This window comes from Somniosus microcephalus, chromosome 10 (genome assembly GCF_052327205.1).
Source record: "Somniosus microcephalus isolate GS21.2 chromosome 10, FLI_Smic_1.0, whole genome shotgun sequence".
Lineage (NCBI taxonomy): Eukaryota > Metazoa > Chordata > Chondrichthyes > Squaliformes > Somniosidae > Somniosus > Somniosus microcephalus.
This window is the reverse complement of record NC_140996.1, coordinates 232,218,622-232,236,167: the sequence shown is the minus strand read 5'-3', so window position 1 is coordinate 232,236,167 and position 17,546 is coordinate 232,218,622. Positions and strand designations below refer to the sequence as shown.

Here is a 17,546-nt window from a genome sequence, read left to right as displayed (position 1 = left end):
ACTGAGAGAGTGAGGGACACGGGACACACACAGAGAGAGTGAGGGACACGGGACACAGAGAGAGAGAGAGTGAGGGACACGGGACACACACTGAGAGAGTGAGGGACACGGGACACACACACAGAGAGTGAGTGACACGGGACACACACAGAGAGAGTGAGGGACACGGGACACACACTGAGAGAGAGTGACGGACACGGGACACACACTGAGAGAGAGTGAGGGACACGGGACCCACAGAGAGAGAGAGTGAGGGACACGGGACACAGACTGAGAGAGAGTGAGGGACACGGGACACACACAGAGAGAGAGTGAGGGACACGGGACACAGACTGAGAGAGAGTGAGGGACACGGGACACAGACTGAGAGAGAGTGAGGGACATGGGACACTGACTGAGAGAGAGTGAGGGACACGGGACACAGACTGAGAGAGAGTGAGGGACAGGGGACACACACTGAGGGAGAGTGAGGGACACGGGACACACACTGAGAGAGAGTGAGGGACACGGGACACACACAGAGAGAGTGAGGGACACGGGACACAGACCGAGAGAGAATGAGGGACACGGGACACACACAGAGAGAGAGTGAGGGACACGGGACACACACTGAGAGAGTGAGGGACACGGGACACACACAGAGAGAGTGAGGGACACGGGACACACACTGAAAGAGTGAGGGACACGGGACACACACTGAGAGAGAGTGAGGGACACGGGACACACACAGGGAGCGAGTGAGGGACACGGGACACACACTGAGAGAGAGTGAGGGACACGGGACACACACTGAGGGAGAGTGAGGGACACGGGACACACACTGAGAGAGAGTGAGGGACACGGGACACACACTGAGAGAGAGTGAGGGACACGGGACACACACAGAGAGAGTGAGGGACACGGGACACAGACCGAGAGAGAGTGAGGGACACGGGACAGACACTGAGAGAGTGAGGGACACGGGTCACACACTGAGAGAGTGAGGGACACGGGACACACACTGAGAGAGTGAGGGACACGGGACACACACAGAGAGTGAGGGACACGGGACACACACTGAGGGAGAGTGAGGGACACGGGACACACACTGAGAGAGTGAGGGACACGGGACACACACTGAGGGAGAGTGAGGGACACGGGACACACACAGAGAGAGTGAGGGACATGGGACACACTCAGAGAGAGAGTGAGGGACACGGGACACACACTGAGAGAGTGAGGGACACGGGACACACACTGAGAGAGTGAGGGACACGACACACAGAGAGAGTGAGGGACACGGGACCCACACTGAGAGAGAGTGCGGGACACAGAGAGAGAGAGAGAGTGAGGGACACGGGACACACACTGAGAGAGTGAGGGACACGGGACACGTACTGAGAGAGTGAGGGACACGGGACACACACAGAGAGAGTGAGGGACACAGGACACACACTGAGAGAGAGTGAGGGACACGGGACACACACAGAGAGAGTGAGGGACACGGGACACACACTGAGAGAGAGTGAGGGACACGGGACACACACTGAGAGAGAGTGAGGGACACGGGACACACACTGAGAGAGAGTGAGGGACACGGGACACAGAGAGAGAGTGAGGGACACGGGATACACACTAAGAGAGTGTGAGGGACACGGGACACACACTAAGAGAGTGTGAGGGACACGGGACACACACTGAGAGAGAGGGACACGGGACACACACAGAGTGAGGGACACGGGACACACACTAAGAGAGTGTGAGGGACACGGGACACACACTGAGAGAGAGTGAGGGACACGGGACACACACAGAGTGAGGGACACGGGACACACACTAAGAGAGAGTGAGGGACACGGGACACACACAGACAGTGAGGGACACGGGACACACACAGAGTGAGGGACACGGGACGCACACAGAGAGAGTGAGGGACACGGGGCACACACTGAGAGAGAGTGAGGGACACGGGACACAGAGAGAGAGTGAGGGACACGGGACACACACTGAGAGAGTGAGGGACACGGGACACACACTGAGAGAATGAGGGACACGGGACACACACAGAGAGAGAGTGAGGGACACGGGACACACACAGAGAGAGTGAGGGACACGGGACACACACTGAGAGAGTGAGGGACACGGGACACACACTGAGAGAGAGTGAGGGACACGGGACACACAGAGAGAGAGTGAGGGACACGGGACACACACTGAGAGAGAGTGAGGGACACGGGACACACACTGAGAGAGAGTGAGGGACACGGGACACACACAGCTAGAGTGAGGGACACGGGACACACACTGAGAGAGAGTGAGGGTCACGGGACACACACAGGGAGAGAGTGAGGGACACGGGACACACACAGAGAGAGTGAGGGACACGGGACACACACTGAGGGAGAGTGAGGGACACGGGACACACACTGAGAGAGTGAGGGACACGGGACACACAGAGAGAGAGAGTGAGGGACACGGGACACAGACCGAGAGAGAGTGAGGGACACGGGACAGACACTGAGAGAGTGAGGGACACGGGACACACACTAAGAGAGTGAGGGACACGGGATACACACTGAGAGAGAGTGAGGGACACGGGACACACACTGAGAGAGTGAGGGACACGGGACACACACTGAGAGAGAGTGAGGGACACGGGACACACACAGAGAGTGAGGGTCACGGGACACACACTGAGAGAGTGAGGGACACGGGACACACTGAGAGAGAGTGAGGGACACGGGACACACACTGAGGGAGAGTGAGGGACACGGGACACACACTGAGAGAGTGAGGGACACGGGACACACACACAGAGAGAGTGAGGGACACGGGACACACACAGAGAGTGAGGGACACGGGACACACACTGAGAGAGAGTGAGGGACATGGGACACACTCAGAGAGAGAGTGAGGGACACGGGACACACACTGAGAGAGTGAGGGACACGGGACACACTCAGAGAGAGAGTGAGGGACACGGGACACACACTGAGAGAGTGAGGGACACGGGACACACACTGAGAGAGTGAGGGACACGGGACACACACTGAGAGAGTGAGGGACACGGGACACACAGAGAGAGTGAGGGACACGGGACACACAGAGAGAGAGAGTGAGGGACACGGGACACACACTGAGAGAGTGAGGGACACGGGACACACAGAGAGAGTGAGGGACACGGGACACACAGAGAGAGTGAGGGACACGGGACACACAGAGAGAGAGAGTGAGGGACACGGGACACACACAGAGAGTGAGGGACACGGGACACACAGAGAGAGTGAGGGACACGGGACACACAGAGAGAGAGAGTGAGGGACACGGGAAACACACTGAGAGAGTGAGGGACACGGGACACACACTGAGAGAGAGTGAGGGACTCGGGACACACACTGAGAGAGAGTGAGGGACACTGGACACACAGAGAGAGTGAGGGACACGGGACACACACTGAGAGAGAGTGCGGGACACAGAGAGAGAGAGAGAGTGAGGGACACGGGACACACACTGAGAGAGTGAGGGACACGGGACACGCACTGAGAGAGTGAGGGACACGGGACACACACTGAGAGAGAGTGAGGGACACGGGACACACACTGAGAGAGAGTGAGGGACACGGGACACACACTGAGAGAGAGTGAGGGACACGGGACACACACTGAGAGAGAGTGAGGGACACGGGACACAGAGAGAGAGAGAGTGAGGGACACGGGACACACACTGAGAGAGAGGGACACGGGACACACACTGAGAAAGAGTGAGGGACACGGGACACACAGAGAGCGAGGGACACGGGACACACTGAGAGAGAGTGAGGGACACGGGACACACACTGAGGGAGAGTGAGGGACACGGGACACACACTGAGAGAGTGAGGGACACGGGACACACAGAGAGTGAGGGACACGGGACACACACAGAGAGTGAGGGACACGGGACACACACTGAGAGAGTGAGGGACACGGGACACACACTGAGAGAGTGAGGGACACGGGACACACACAGAGAGAGTGAGGGACACGGGACACACAGAGAGAGAGAGTGAGGGACACGGGACACACACTGAGAGAGAGTGAGGGACTCGGGACACACACTGAGAGAGAGTGAGGGACACTGGACACACAGAGAGAGTGAGGGACACGGGACACACACTGAGAGAGAGTGCGGGACACAGAGAGAGAGAGAGTGAGGGACACGGGACACGCACTGAGAGAGTGAGGGACACGGGACACGCACTGAGAGAGTGAGGGACACGGGACACACACTGAGAGAGAGTGAGGGACACGGGACACACACTGAGAGAGAGGGACACGGGACACACACTGAGAAAGAGTGAGGGACACGGGACACACACTGAGAGAGAGGGACACGGGACACACACTGAGAAAGAGTGAGGGACACGGGACACACACTGAGAGTGAGGGACACGGGACACACACTGAGAGAGAGTGAGGGACACGGGACACACACAGAGAGCGAGGGACACGGGACACACACTGAGACAGTGAGGGACACGGGACACACACAGAGTGAGGGACACGGGACGCACACTGAGAGAGAGTGAGGGACACGGGACACACACTGAGAGAGAGTGAGGGACACGGGACACACACTGAGAGAGAGTGAGGGACACAGGACACACACACAGAGTGAGGGACACGGGACACACACAGAGAGAGTGAGGGACACGGGACACACACAGAGAGAGTGAGGGACACGGGACACAGAGAGAGAGAGAGAGTGAGGGACACGGGACACACACTGAGAGAGAGGGACACGGGACACACACTGAGAAAGAGTGAGGGACACGGGACACACAGAGAGCGAGGGACACGGGACACACTGAGAGAGAGTGAGGGACACGGGACACACACTGAGGGAGAGTGAGGGACACGGGACACACACTGAGAGAGTGAGGGACACGGGATACACACTGAGAGAGAGTGAGGGACACGGGACACACACTGAGAGAGTGAGGGACACGGGACACACACTGAGAGAGAGTGAGGGACACGGGACACACTGAGAGAGAGTGAGGGACACGGGACACACACTGAGGGAGAGTGAGGGACACGGGACACACACAGAGAGTGAGGGACACGGGACACAGAGAGTGAGGGACACGGGACACACACTGAGAGAGTGAGGGACACGGGACACACACTGAGAGAGAGTGAGGGACACGGGACACACTGAGAGAGAGTGAGGGACACGGGACACACACTGAGAGAGTGAGGGACATGGGACACACTCAGAGAGAGAGTGAGGGACACGGGACACACACTGAGAGAGTGAGGGACACGGGACACACACTGAGAGAGTGAGGGACACGGGACACACACAGAGAGAGTGAGGGACACGGGACACACAGAGAGAGAGAGTGAGGGACACGGGACACACACTGAGAGAGAGTGAGGGACTTGGGACACACACTGAGAGAGAGTGAGGGACACTGGACACACAGAGAGAGTGAGGGACACGGGACACACACTGAGAGAGAGTGCGGGACACAGAGAGAGAGAGAGTGAGGGACACGGGACATGCACTGAGAGAGTGAGGGACACGGGACACACACTGAGAGAGAGTGAGGGACACGGGACACACACTGAGAGAGAGTGAGGGACACGGGACACACACTGAGAGAGAGGGACACGGGACACACACTGAGAAAGAGTGAGGGACACGGGACACACACTGAGAGTGAGGGACACGGGACACACACTGAGAGAGAGTGAGGGACACGGGACACACACAGAGAGCGAGGGACACGGGACACACACTGAGACAGTGAGGGACACGGGACACACAGAGTGAGGGACACGGGACGCACACTGAGAGAGAGTGAGGGACACGGGACACACACTGAGAGAGAGTGAGGGACACGGGACACACTGAGAGAGAGTGAGGGACACAGGACACACACACACAGAGTGAGGGACACGGGACACACACAGAGAGAGTGAGGGACACGGGACACTCACTGAGAGAGTGAGGGACACGGGACACACACAGAGCGTGAGGGACATGGGACACACACTGAGAGAGTGAGGGACATGGGACACACACAGAGAGAGTGAGGGACACGGGACACACACTGCGAGAGTGAGGGACACGGGACACACACTGAGAGAATGAGGGACACGTGACTGACGCATAAGAATTAGGAGCAGGAGTCGGCCATACGGCCCCTCGAGCCTGCTCCGCCATTCAATAACTCATGGCTGATCATCGACCTCACCTCCACTTTCCCGCCCGATCCCCATATCCCTCAATTCCCCGAGAGTCCAAAAATCTATCGATCTCAGTCTTGAATATACTCAACGACTGAGCCTCCACAGCCCTCTGGGGTAGAGAATTCCAAAGATTCACAACATTCTGAGTGAAGAAATTCCTCCTCATCTCAGTCCTAAATGGCCGACCCCTTATCCTGAGACTATGACCCCTAGTACTAGACTCTCCAGCCAGGGGAAACAACCTCTCAGCATCGACCCTGTCAATCCCCCTCAGAATCTTACATGTTTCAATGAGATCACCGCTCATTCTTCTAAACTCCAGAGAGTATCGGCCCATTCTACTCGATCTCTCCTCATAGGACAACCCTCTCACTGAGCGAGTGAAGGACACGGGGCTCTTACACTGAGAGCGAGCTCACCTGCTGCTGAAACCCTCTCCATGCCTTTGTTACCTCTATTTGTACCTTGACTATACCAACGTACTCCATCTTTCACCTTCCATGCCCGTGTCCTAACTCGCACCAAGTCCCGTTCACCCATCACCCCCTGTGCTCACTGGCCCGTGTCCTAACTCGCACCAAGTCCCGTTCACCCATCACCCCCTGTGCTCACTGCCCCGTGTCCTAACTCACACCCAGTCCCGTTCACCCATCACCCCCTGTGCTCACTGCCCCGTGTCCTAACTCACACCCAGTCCCGTTCACCCATCACCCCGTGCTCACTGCCCCGTGTCCTAACTCGCACCAAGTCCCGTTCACCCATCACCCCTTGTGCTCGCTGACCTACATTGGCTCCCGGTCCGGCAACACCTCAATTTTAAAATTCTCATCCTTGTTTTCAAATTCCTCCATGGCCCCTCGCCCCCTCCCTATCTCTGTAACCTCCTCCAGCCCCACAACCCTCCGAGATCTCTGCACTCCTCCAATTCTGGCCTCTTGAGCATCCCTGAGTTTAATCGCTCCACCAATGGTGACTGAGGCCCTGAGCTCTGGAAATCCCTCCATAAACCTCCCTCTGTGACCAAGCCTTTGGTCACCTGTCCTAATATCTCCTTATGTGGCTCGGTGTCAAATTTTGTTTGATAATTGCTCCTGTGAAGCACCTTGTGATGTTTTACTATGTTAAAGGTGCTGTATAAATGTACACTGTGATGGCCCAGGGAGTGCGGAGGCCAATTGCAGAACATCCCTTAGTGCTGAGTTTAACTAACTCGAGTTGGGGACATTCCTCGTCTGTCCGTCCCTCATGCCCAGGCCAGTCTTGCTATCTTCTAATCAAAGTAATTGCCCCAACTTTGCCTTAAATAAAAGACGGAGATCGATAGATTTTTGGACTCTAGGGGAATCGAGGGATATAGAGATCGGGCGGGAAAGTGGAGTTGAGGTCGAAGATCAGCCATGATTTTATTGAATGGTGGAGCAGGCTCGAGGGGCCGAATGGCCGACTCCTGCTCCTAATTCTTATTTTCCTAAAACCGATAATTATGACTCGCATTATGAAAATTATTCTAAAATGGAAATTAGTATTTTTGTAACTATTTTTTAGCCAGATATTTTGGGAAGTACTTTGAACCTAAGGTTCTCCAACCACATTTCCCTCCCTGTTTAAGTAAAAGGGATGTTACCATGCCGACACCAACCCCCATTCCGTGCACCCCCCCCCCCCCTCTTAAAGTGATGTTGCTCCTTGGGTTCTCGGTCGGTTAGAATCTCTCTGTCTGTGTCTGGCTAATCGGAAAAAAATCACCCAATCAGTGTCTGATTTGAAAACACGAAAGGTCAAGACTTTGACTGATTTATCGCACCTTCCGCCCCAGCCTAAAGATGGAGAATATTCCAGAAAGGAACTGATTGAGCGATCTGGAACATTCCAAACTGTGATGGACCGAGAGATCTAGAATATTCCAGACTGTGATAGACCGAGTGATCTAGAATAGTCCAGACTGTGATAGACCAAGAGATCTAGAATATTCCAGACTGTGATGGACCGAGATATCTAGAATATTCCAGACTGTGATAGACCGAGTGATCTAGAATAGTCCAGACTGTGATAGACCAAGAGATCTAGAATATTCCAGACTGTGATGGACCGAGAGATCTAGAATATTCCAGACTGTGATAGACCGAGTGATCTAGAATATTCCAGACTGTGATAGACTGAGAGATCTAGAATATTCCAAACTGTGATAGACCGAGAGATCTAGAATATTCCAAACTGTGCTGGACCGAGAGATCTAGAATATCCCAGACTGTGATAGACTGGGTGATCTAGAATATTCCAGACTGTGATAGACCGAGATCTAGAATATTCCAGACTGTGATAGACCCAGAGATCTAGAATATTCCAGACTGTGATAGGCTGAGAGATCTAGAATATTCCAGACTGTGATAGACCCAGAGATCTAGAATATTCCAGACAGTGCTGGACCGAGAGATCTAGAATATTCCAGACTGTGATAGACCGAGAGATCTAGAATATTCCAGACTGTGATAGACCGAGAGATCTAGAATATTCCAGACTGTGATAGACTGAGATCTCTAGAATATTCCAGACTGTGATAGACCGAGAGATCTAGAATATTCCAGACTGTGATAGATCGAGAAATCTAGAATATTCCAGACTGTGATAGACTGAGATATCTAGAATATTCCAGACTGTGATAGTCCGAGATCTCTAGAATATTCCAGACTGTGATAGACTGAGATCTCTAGAATATTCGAGACTGTGATAGACTGAGAGATCTAGAATATTCCAGACTGTGATAGACCGAGAGATCTAGAATATTCCAGACTGTGATAGACTGAGAGATCTAGAATATTCCAGACTGTGATAGTCCGAGATCTCTAGAATATTCCAGACTGTGATAGACCGAGAGATCTAGAATATTCCAGACTGTGATAGACTGAGAGATCTAGAATATTCCAGACTGTGATGGACCGAGAGATCTAGAATATTCCAGACTGTGATAGACTGGGTGATCTAGAATATTCCAGACTCTGATAGACTGAGAGATCTAGAACATTCCAGACTGTGCTAGACCGAGAGATCTAGAATATTCCAGACTGTGATGGACCGAGAGATCTAGAATATTCCAGACTGTGATAGACTGGGTGATCTAGAATACTCCAGACTGTGATAGACCGAGAGATCTAGAATATTCCAGACTCTGATAGACTGAGAGATCCAGAATAATCTAGATCTGCGCTGACAGAGATCCGGAATAATCCAGACTGACTCAGAGACAGAATAATCAGGAGATAAAAGGACAAAACCAGAATAGTCTGAACTCAGACACACTGTGATCTGGAATAATCTAGATCTGGATTGAAGGATCCCGAATAATCTCTCGGATCCAGACTGAGATCAGCTGTGCACTGATTGAAATCCGGAATGATTCGACTTCTCCCGACCCCCCCAACCTCCTTCAGTCTGAATTGAGGCTCGGAATGCCAAACCAGTCAAAGTTTGATCGCCGGGTAATGCTGATTATTTCACGCTCGCTGCTGTGGTGTCGGGTTCTGTCCCGTTCTCGTGCTGGGTGAGAGAGCCGTTTAATGATTATTGTTTCCGATCGATGTCTGGACTTGCAGAGGTGCCGGCGGGAGCGGGCGCCTTCGCGGCTCGGTCTGCCACACGGTGGGTTTTCTGCGCGGTTTGCTTCCCCTGCGAGGGGTCGGAGGTCGGAGGGTGAAAGGGGCTGTTCGGAGGTGAGTGCGGTGTTGGCGGGAGGTGGGGGGGGGTTTGGAATACCCGAGGCGTGGGCACGACGAGTTGCTCCCTGATTACGGAGCGTTGCGTTGGTGGGTGGGGCCGATGAGGCGCGCCCGGATTCCCGCGGGTACGCTTCGTGTCGCGGCCTCGATGTTTACGGTGGTGATGTCTGCTAGCTGGTCTGTGTGGCTAAATCCATCAGGGGGGCTGTCGTGACTGCAGGCCCGGTGGGGGGGGGGGGGGGTGGCGGGACGGGGCTACTGGGGAATGGGGTGAGCGACGGCGTGAAGCAGGGCGACAAAACTTTACTCGTGTGATTTTCTGTCTAATTCAACTCTGTTGTCTTCCAGGTCTTTAAGAATGTATGAAAGCCTGGCCTGAAACCAAGGTGAGGGTAGAAACTGGCCTAGTACAGACCCCCGACCCGATACGCTGACCCCCCGACCCGATACGCTGACCCCCGACCCTATACGCTGACCCCCGACCCTATACGCTGACCCCCGACCCTATACGCTGACCCCCGACCCTATACGCTGACCCCCGACCCTATACGCTGACCCCCGACCCTATACGCTGACCCCCGACCCTATACGCTGACCCCCGACCCTATACGCTGACCCCCGACCCTATACGCTGACCCCCGACCCTATACGCTGACCCCCGACCCTATACGCTGACCCCCGACCCTATACGCTGACCCCCGACCCTATACGCTGACCCCCGACCCTATACGCTGACCCCCGACCCTATACGCTGACCCCCGACCCTATACGCTGACCCCCGACCCTATACGCTGACCCCCCGACCCTATACGCTGACCCCCCGACCCGATACGCTGACCCCCCGACCCGATACGCTGACCCCCCGACCCGATACGCTGACCCCCCGACCCGATACGCTGACCCCCCGACCCGATACGCTGACCCCCCGACCCGATACGCTGACCCCCCGACCCGATACGCTGACCCCCCGACCCTATACGCTGACCCCCGACCCTATACGCTGAACCCCGACCCTATACGCTGAACCCCGACCCTATACGCTGAACCCCCGACCCGATACGCTGACCCCCCGACCCGATACGCTGACCCCCCGACCCGATACGCTGATCCCCCCGACCCGATACGCTGACCCCCCGACCCTATACGCTGACCCCCGACCCTATACGCTGACCCTGACTCCACTCCGGACACCGAGCACAACTCAAAGACTGACCCTGATCCAGACCCAGAAACCGGCACTGACCCCTGATCCGGACTCCGATCCTGATCTAGATACTGACCCTTACCCAGACCAGGGCACTGACCCCGACCACAACCCAGATACTAATCCTGATTCAGATAATGACCATGAGTTTGACTGGCCCAGACTCTGACTCTGACCAAAGTATTGACCCTGATCTTGACACTGATCCAACCTAGATACTGACCTTGGTCCTGACCGCAACACTGACCCTAAAAACTGCAAATCCATCGCTGACCTAATACTGACCCTGACCTCGCACCGATTCCAATCTTCATACGCCATAAACCTCACACTGAAACCTAATCCAAAAATTGAATCTAAACTTGATGCAAAGCTCAATGGTTCCCCTTGACCTTTAACCCAACTGAGACAGAACCGCGCGACACAACACGTTGGACTCTGTTTTAGACGGGCGTTCGAGAGTTAGGGAGTCCCTCCTTGTCTTTTCCACTTGGGCGAGTTCTTGATCTCTGCCAGGGAGAGGGAAATGATGGTGGGAATTGGAAGTCAAGATTCAAATTAGTGCCGTGCACTGGGTGCAGAGTGTAGAGCAAGAGGCCATGGCGCTGGGATGGGTGCCCGGGCTCTCACCGGTGAATCTTTTTTGTGTATTTCTCTCACCAGTTTATTAAGTAATGTCCTGTTCTGTGGAGAGACGAGAGAAACTGGGGTTGTTCTCCTTAAAGCAGGGAAGGGTAAGGGGTGTTCAAAATTATAAGGGGTTTTGACGCACATTTACACACACGTTCGCACACACTCACAAATATACACATAGGGGGAGAAATTCTGTATCGCCCCGTTTGGGGCACAATTATTGGCCGGGTGCAAAGTTTAGTGCCTGCCGCTAATTATCGCCTCCGATTGGAAACTTGGCTTCTATCGCCCCGGGAGGTGATTGGAGCGCTAAATCAGGCGCTTCACACCTATCTTAAGGCGCTAATGCCGAGGAGCGAGGCGCTACCTCAGAGCGCTGGCGAAGCTCATGTGATGTCAGTCAGCAATGGAACACAGACACACTGGCGCCGGCCAGTTCTTAAAGGGGAGGGTCGATCTTGCTCTCCATCCACACCCTGCTCATTGTAGCCTTGAATCTCGGCCTGGAGAGACCTGTACATCAAATCTGCTGGAAAGAACAATGGAGAGGCCCAGGGAAAGAGCTCAGAGTGCAGCCCCCACAGTCTCTTCTAAATCGATACAAGGAAGGGCAAATCAAAATGAACCTGCAAACTGCTGCTCAGTACCCAAAACTCCTTCACACAGCGTTGAATCTCTCCAAAAGTCTCTCTCTCTCTCAGAATGCGTGGTGCAAAAATGTCACTGACAAAAAAAGGCAGGAAGCGGTCGCCTTTAAATAGCGCTCCCCCAGTCCCTTCCCGACTGCAAAACGCTCCCCTCAACCTGTCGTTGCTAGCGGCAGGCAGTAAGGCAGGGGGCGCCACTCAATATCCGGTCCGGGGCGCTACTGGGGCGTTGCATGCTCGACTGACGTCACGATCTGCTGGCGCAGGAGATCGTGGCGGTAGTGTTTAGCGCCGCCGCAAAATGTCTAGTCAGTTTCACGAGTGCGCTAACGGGAGGCGCAAAGCAACCAAATTTTTTCCCCACACACTTTTAATCAGGGGGTCCCTAGCGCAATTCGAAGAACAACAACCTGTATTTATACAGCGCCTTTAACGTAGTAAAATGTCCCGAGGCGCTTCACAGGAGCGATTATCAAACAGAATTTGACACCGAGCCACATAAGGAGATATTAGGGACTGGTGACCAAAAGCTTGGTCAAAGAGGCCGGTTTTAAGGGGCATCTTAAAGGAGGAGAGAGATTCAGAGAGGTTTAGGGAGGGAATTCCAGAGCTTGGGGCCCAGGCAGCTGAAGGCACGGCCATCGATGGTGGAGCGATTGTAATCGGGGGATGCTCAAGAGGCCAGAATTGGAGAACGCAGAGATCTCAGAGGGTTGCAGACTGTAGAAGCAGGAACACTTGCTTTTTTTTTTAACACTCTTACCTCCCCTCCATTCCCAGGAGGTTGTTTTTGTCATGCCCTTTAACCCCGCTTAGACCACATGTCGAGCCGGCAGCCTTCCCCGGTCGAATAACCCCCCAATTTGAAAAAAAAAATATATAGAATCGCAGAACAGAAACTAATCAAACCTGCTGCCGTTCCGTAACAGGGGACTCGGCGGCTGGGAGCTGCAGACCGGACAGCTTGGAAGGAGGGGGGTTATCAGCCGAAGAAGGAGAGAGAGACGGAACAGAAGACGGCGAACTACCCGCGCCCGCCGAGCGTCACTCCTTGCGAATCCCCGGCAACCGTACAACTGACACTATGGAATGGCGGGAGTCCTCGGAGTGCGCGGGACCCGAGTGCCAGCGAGGAGAGCGTCGCTCGTTATTTAAAAGATTTTAACTCGTTGTGTAAAACTGTTGTAGCATAGAGGGTGTTGAAGGAAACCTGTACATATTTTACAATCTACCCAACCCTCCTCCCCCACAATCTGAGAACCAGTTTATTTAATTCAACCCTGATTTCCTAATCTTAAATCTGTGCTGTTCAGTCAACTGTTGTGCAGTCTGTGCGAGTTATCAGACAAATGTGAATAGATTGGGGGTGGGGGGGATAAAAAAAAATGACTCGACTCTCTTCCTGTCTCTGGTGTCCTGTGTATATTAGCAGAGCGACTATTGGCAGCGCCAATGTTCCCACTAAGGTGACTGACGTAAGAAAACTACTAGGCACTTGGCCTAAGTGTTAAACAAAGCTTTAATCAACTGTTTTACGACATGGAGGTCCAGTAGTGTCCTTCACTAGTTCCTGTTAAGAATGTCCTGTGCAAGCTGGGCCCGTGCCCGAGTATTTATACTCTCCCTGGACAGCGCCACCCGCAGGCCGCTCTGTATTATTTCATAAGTCTTTCTTTCATGAATGGCTAATTCATGTCAGTGACCGTGTGTCAATCTGAAAAGATCTTGGGCCGGCCGCTCACTGGCTGTTAAATTGTAAATATCGGGCACGCGCGTTTAAAGAAACGGGCTGCGCAGAGCAAAGCAAAGCGCAGCTTGCGGGGAGCACCGCACACAGCTGTGTCAGCCAGTGGGCTGGAGACGGTGGGGGTCGGGCAGGACTCGCGACTACAGCAAATAGTCTCCCAACTCCTGACCGAAACTACAGCAAAGTCTCCCGATAAAAGCAGGATTATATAAGAAGGATATTCCCCATGGCGGGGGAGTCCAGAACCAGGGGGTCACAGTCTAAGGATAAGGGGTAAGCCATTTAGGACTGAGATGAGGAGGAATTTCTTCACCCAGAGAGTGGTGAACCTGTGGAATTCTCTACCACACAAGGCAGTGGAGGCCAATTCATTAAATATATTCAAGAAGGAGTTAGATATATTTCTTAAGGCTAAAGGGATATGGGGAGAAAGCAGGGACAGGGTACTTAATTTGGATGATCAGCCATGATCTCATTAAATGGCGGAGCAGGCTCGAGGGGCCGAATGGCCTACTCCTGCTCCTATTTTCTATGTTTCTATGAACATAAGAAATAGGAGCAGGAGTCGGCCATGCGGCCCCTCGAGCCTGCTCCGCCATTTAATGAGATCATGGCTGATCTTCCACCTCGACTCTACCTTCCCGCTCGATCCCCATATCCCTTGATTCCCTTAGAGTTCAAAAATCTATCGATCTCGGCCTTGATGCAGAGAGTCGAGGATAGCTGTGCACAGTTCTGGTCTCCATGTGAGAAAAATCGAGACACAGGTGGAAGGCGCAATAAAAGATTTACAAGGATGCTACCAAAAATGAGAGGTTATAAATATCAGGAACGACGTACCAGGCTGAGGCTCTTTTCTCTAGAAAAGAGAAGACTGAGGGGTGACCCGATAGAGGTCTTCAAGATTATGAAAGGGTCCAAACGTAGAGAAGATGTTTCCACTCATGGGGGAGACCAGAACTCGAGGCCATCAATATAAGATAGTCACTAATAAATCCAATCGGGAATTCAGGAGAAACTTCTTTACCCAGAGAGTGGTGAGAATGTGGAACTTGCTACCACAGCGAGTGGTTGAGGCGAATAGTATAGATGCAGTTAAGGGGAGGCTAGATAAGCACCTGAGGGAGAAAGGAACAGAAGGATATGTTGATGGGGTGAGATGACGGGGGGTGGGAGGAGGCTGGTGTGGACCAGTTGGGTTGAATGGCCTGTTTCTGTGCTGTAAAATTCTACGTAATGAAGAGGATTCAATTCTTGATGTGTTGTGTGAGGAGCCTGTGCGGTTAAAAGCTTTCTGAGCCTCGGTAGCGGGGGTGGGGGTGAGCAGAGGAGGAGGAAGAAGCTGAAATTACTACCCAGGAGTGTTGCTACGGTGATCTCTCTCAGACCTAGGCCCTTAAATACGTGGGGAAGTTATAATGCCTTTGATTTGACCAGTGCCTCCTTGGGCAGGCTGTTACCATGACTACTTGCAAGCGTCGTCATGGATACCAAAGCGAGCTGTTACACCAAAATAAAACACACAAGGTCAAGAACATGACTAAAAATACGAAACTGTGGCAATCTGACCTTGCTACTAAACATCTTGGGATTGCGGGGGGGAGGGGGGGGGGGTGGAATATGTAATTCGAAGCGCAAACCTCATCAGGTCCTTAAAATAAAAGCGAAACACGACAGAGGTGGGGCCTGGTGGAGAGGTGGCCTGTCCAAGGGTTGCCAACCCCTCCAGGACTGGCCTGGAGTCTCCAGGAAATGAAGATTAATCTTCCAAGACACGGCTGGGAGCAAAAAAACGTGGAGAAAAATCATCGAGGGCAATTAAAAAGAAATTAGCTGTATTTTTCAATTTTGTTAAGTTATAAAAATATTGGAGAAGGATTTAAAAGAAAGAGTCTTGTTTAACCGGAAGCGGGATGAAATCTCCAGAAATATCTCCAGCCAGAGTTGGCAACCCAACCACCGAGGGACAGACTGAAGAGGTGAGGAAATTGTGTGAATGACACCCAACTTTGAGGCTGTGTTCTCCTACCCCAAATCACTCCACACCTTTATTTTTTAATTTATTGACAGGATGTGGGAATCGCTGGCAAGGCCAGCATTTATTGCTCGTCCCTTGAGATGGTGGGGGTGAGCCGCCTTCTTGAACCGCTGCAGTCTGTGTGGTGAAGGTACTCCCACGGTGCGTGTTAGGGAGGGAGTTCCAGGATTTTGACCCAGCGACGATGAAGGAATGGCCGATATATTTCTAAGTCAGGATAGTGTGTGTGACTTGGAGGGGAACTTGGAGGTGATGGTGTTCCCATTGCACCTGCTGCCCTCGTCCTTCTAGGTGGTAGAGGTCGCGGGTTTGGGAGGTGCTGCCAAAGAAGCCTTGGCGAGTTGCTGCAGTGCATCTTGTAGATGGTACACACTGCAGCCACGGTACACCGGTGGTGGAGGGAGTGAATGTTTAAGGTGGTGGATGGGGTGCCAATCAAGCGGCTGCTTTGTCCTGGATGATGTCGAGCTTCTTGAGTGTTGTTGGAGCTGCACTCATCCAGGCAAGTGGAGAGTATTCCATCACACTCCTGACTTGTGCCTTGTAGATGGTGGAAAGGCTTTGGGGAGTCAGGAGGTGAGACACTCGCTGCAGAATACCTAGCCTCTGACCTGCTCTTGTTGCCACATTATGTGGCTGGTCCAGTTAAGGCTCTGGTCAATGGTGACCCCCAGGATGTTGATAGTGGGGAGTCGCCCAGCACCTCATGCTGTTACCTTCAGAGGGAAAGGAAGCTTGGGTAGTAAATCAGAGCCTTGTTTTCAAATCCCTCCATGGCCTCGCCCCTCCCTATCTCTGTAACCTCCTCCAGCCCTACAACCCTCTGAGATCTCTGCGCTCTTCCAATTCTGGCCTCTTGCGCATCCCCGATTTTCATCGCTCCACCATTGGCGGCCGTGCCTTCAGCTGCCTGGGCCCTAAGCTCTGGAATTCCCTCCCAAACCTCTCCGCCTCTCTCTCCTCCTTTAAGATATCAAATTAAGGGGAAAGACAAAATTGTGAGGAACAATGCAGGAGATTTAGCGAAAAGTACTGTGGGGAAAAAAAAGTATAGCTGAACCGGAAGGATTCTTCTTTTAAATTCATTCTCGGGATGTGGGCGTTGCTGGCAAGGCCGGCATTTATTGCCCATCCCTAATTGCCCTTGAGAAGGTGGTGGTGAGCCGCCACCTTGAACCGCTGCAGTCCGTGTGGTGAAGGTGCTCCCACAGTGCTGTTAGGGAGGGAGTTCCAGGATTTTGACCCAGCGACGATGAAGGAACGGCCGATATATTTCCAAGTCAGGATGGTGTGTGACTCGGAGGGGAACTTGGAGGTGGTGGTGTTCCCATGCGCCTGCTGCCCTTGTC

The 17,546-nt window shown here is 53.3% G+C and overlaps 1 protein-coding gene across 8 annotated transcripts in view; it reads left to right on the top strand.

Annotated features, from left to right (window-relative positions):
• Positions 1 to 13,811, top strand: part of arap1 (ArfGAP with RhoGAP domain, ankyrin repeat and PH domain 1) — a 295,009-nt gene extending 281,198 nt beyond the window's left edge. For all 8 annotated transcript variants that reach the window (XM_085999757.1, XM_085999755.1, XM_085999753.1 and 5 more), the window contains 2 exons: positions 10,277 to 10,314; positions 13,342 to 13,811. In XM_085999757.1, the coding sequence (XP_085855883.1) occupies positions 10,277 to 10,307 (31 nt within the window). In that variant the 3' untranslated portion in view covers positions 10,308 to 10,314; positions 13,342 to 13,811. The remainder of the gene's footprint in view (positions 1 to 10,276; positions 10,315 to 13,341) is intronic.
• The last annotated feature ends 3,735 nt before the right edge of the window (positions 13,812 to 17,546 follow it).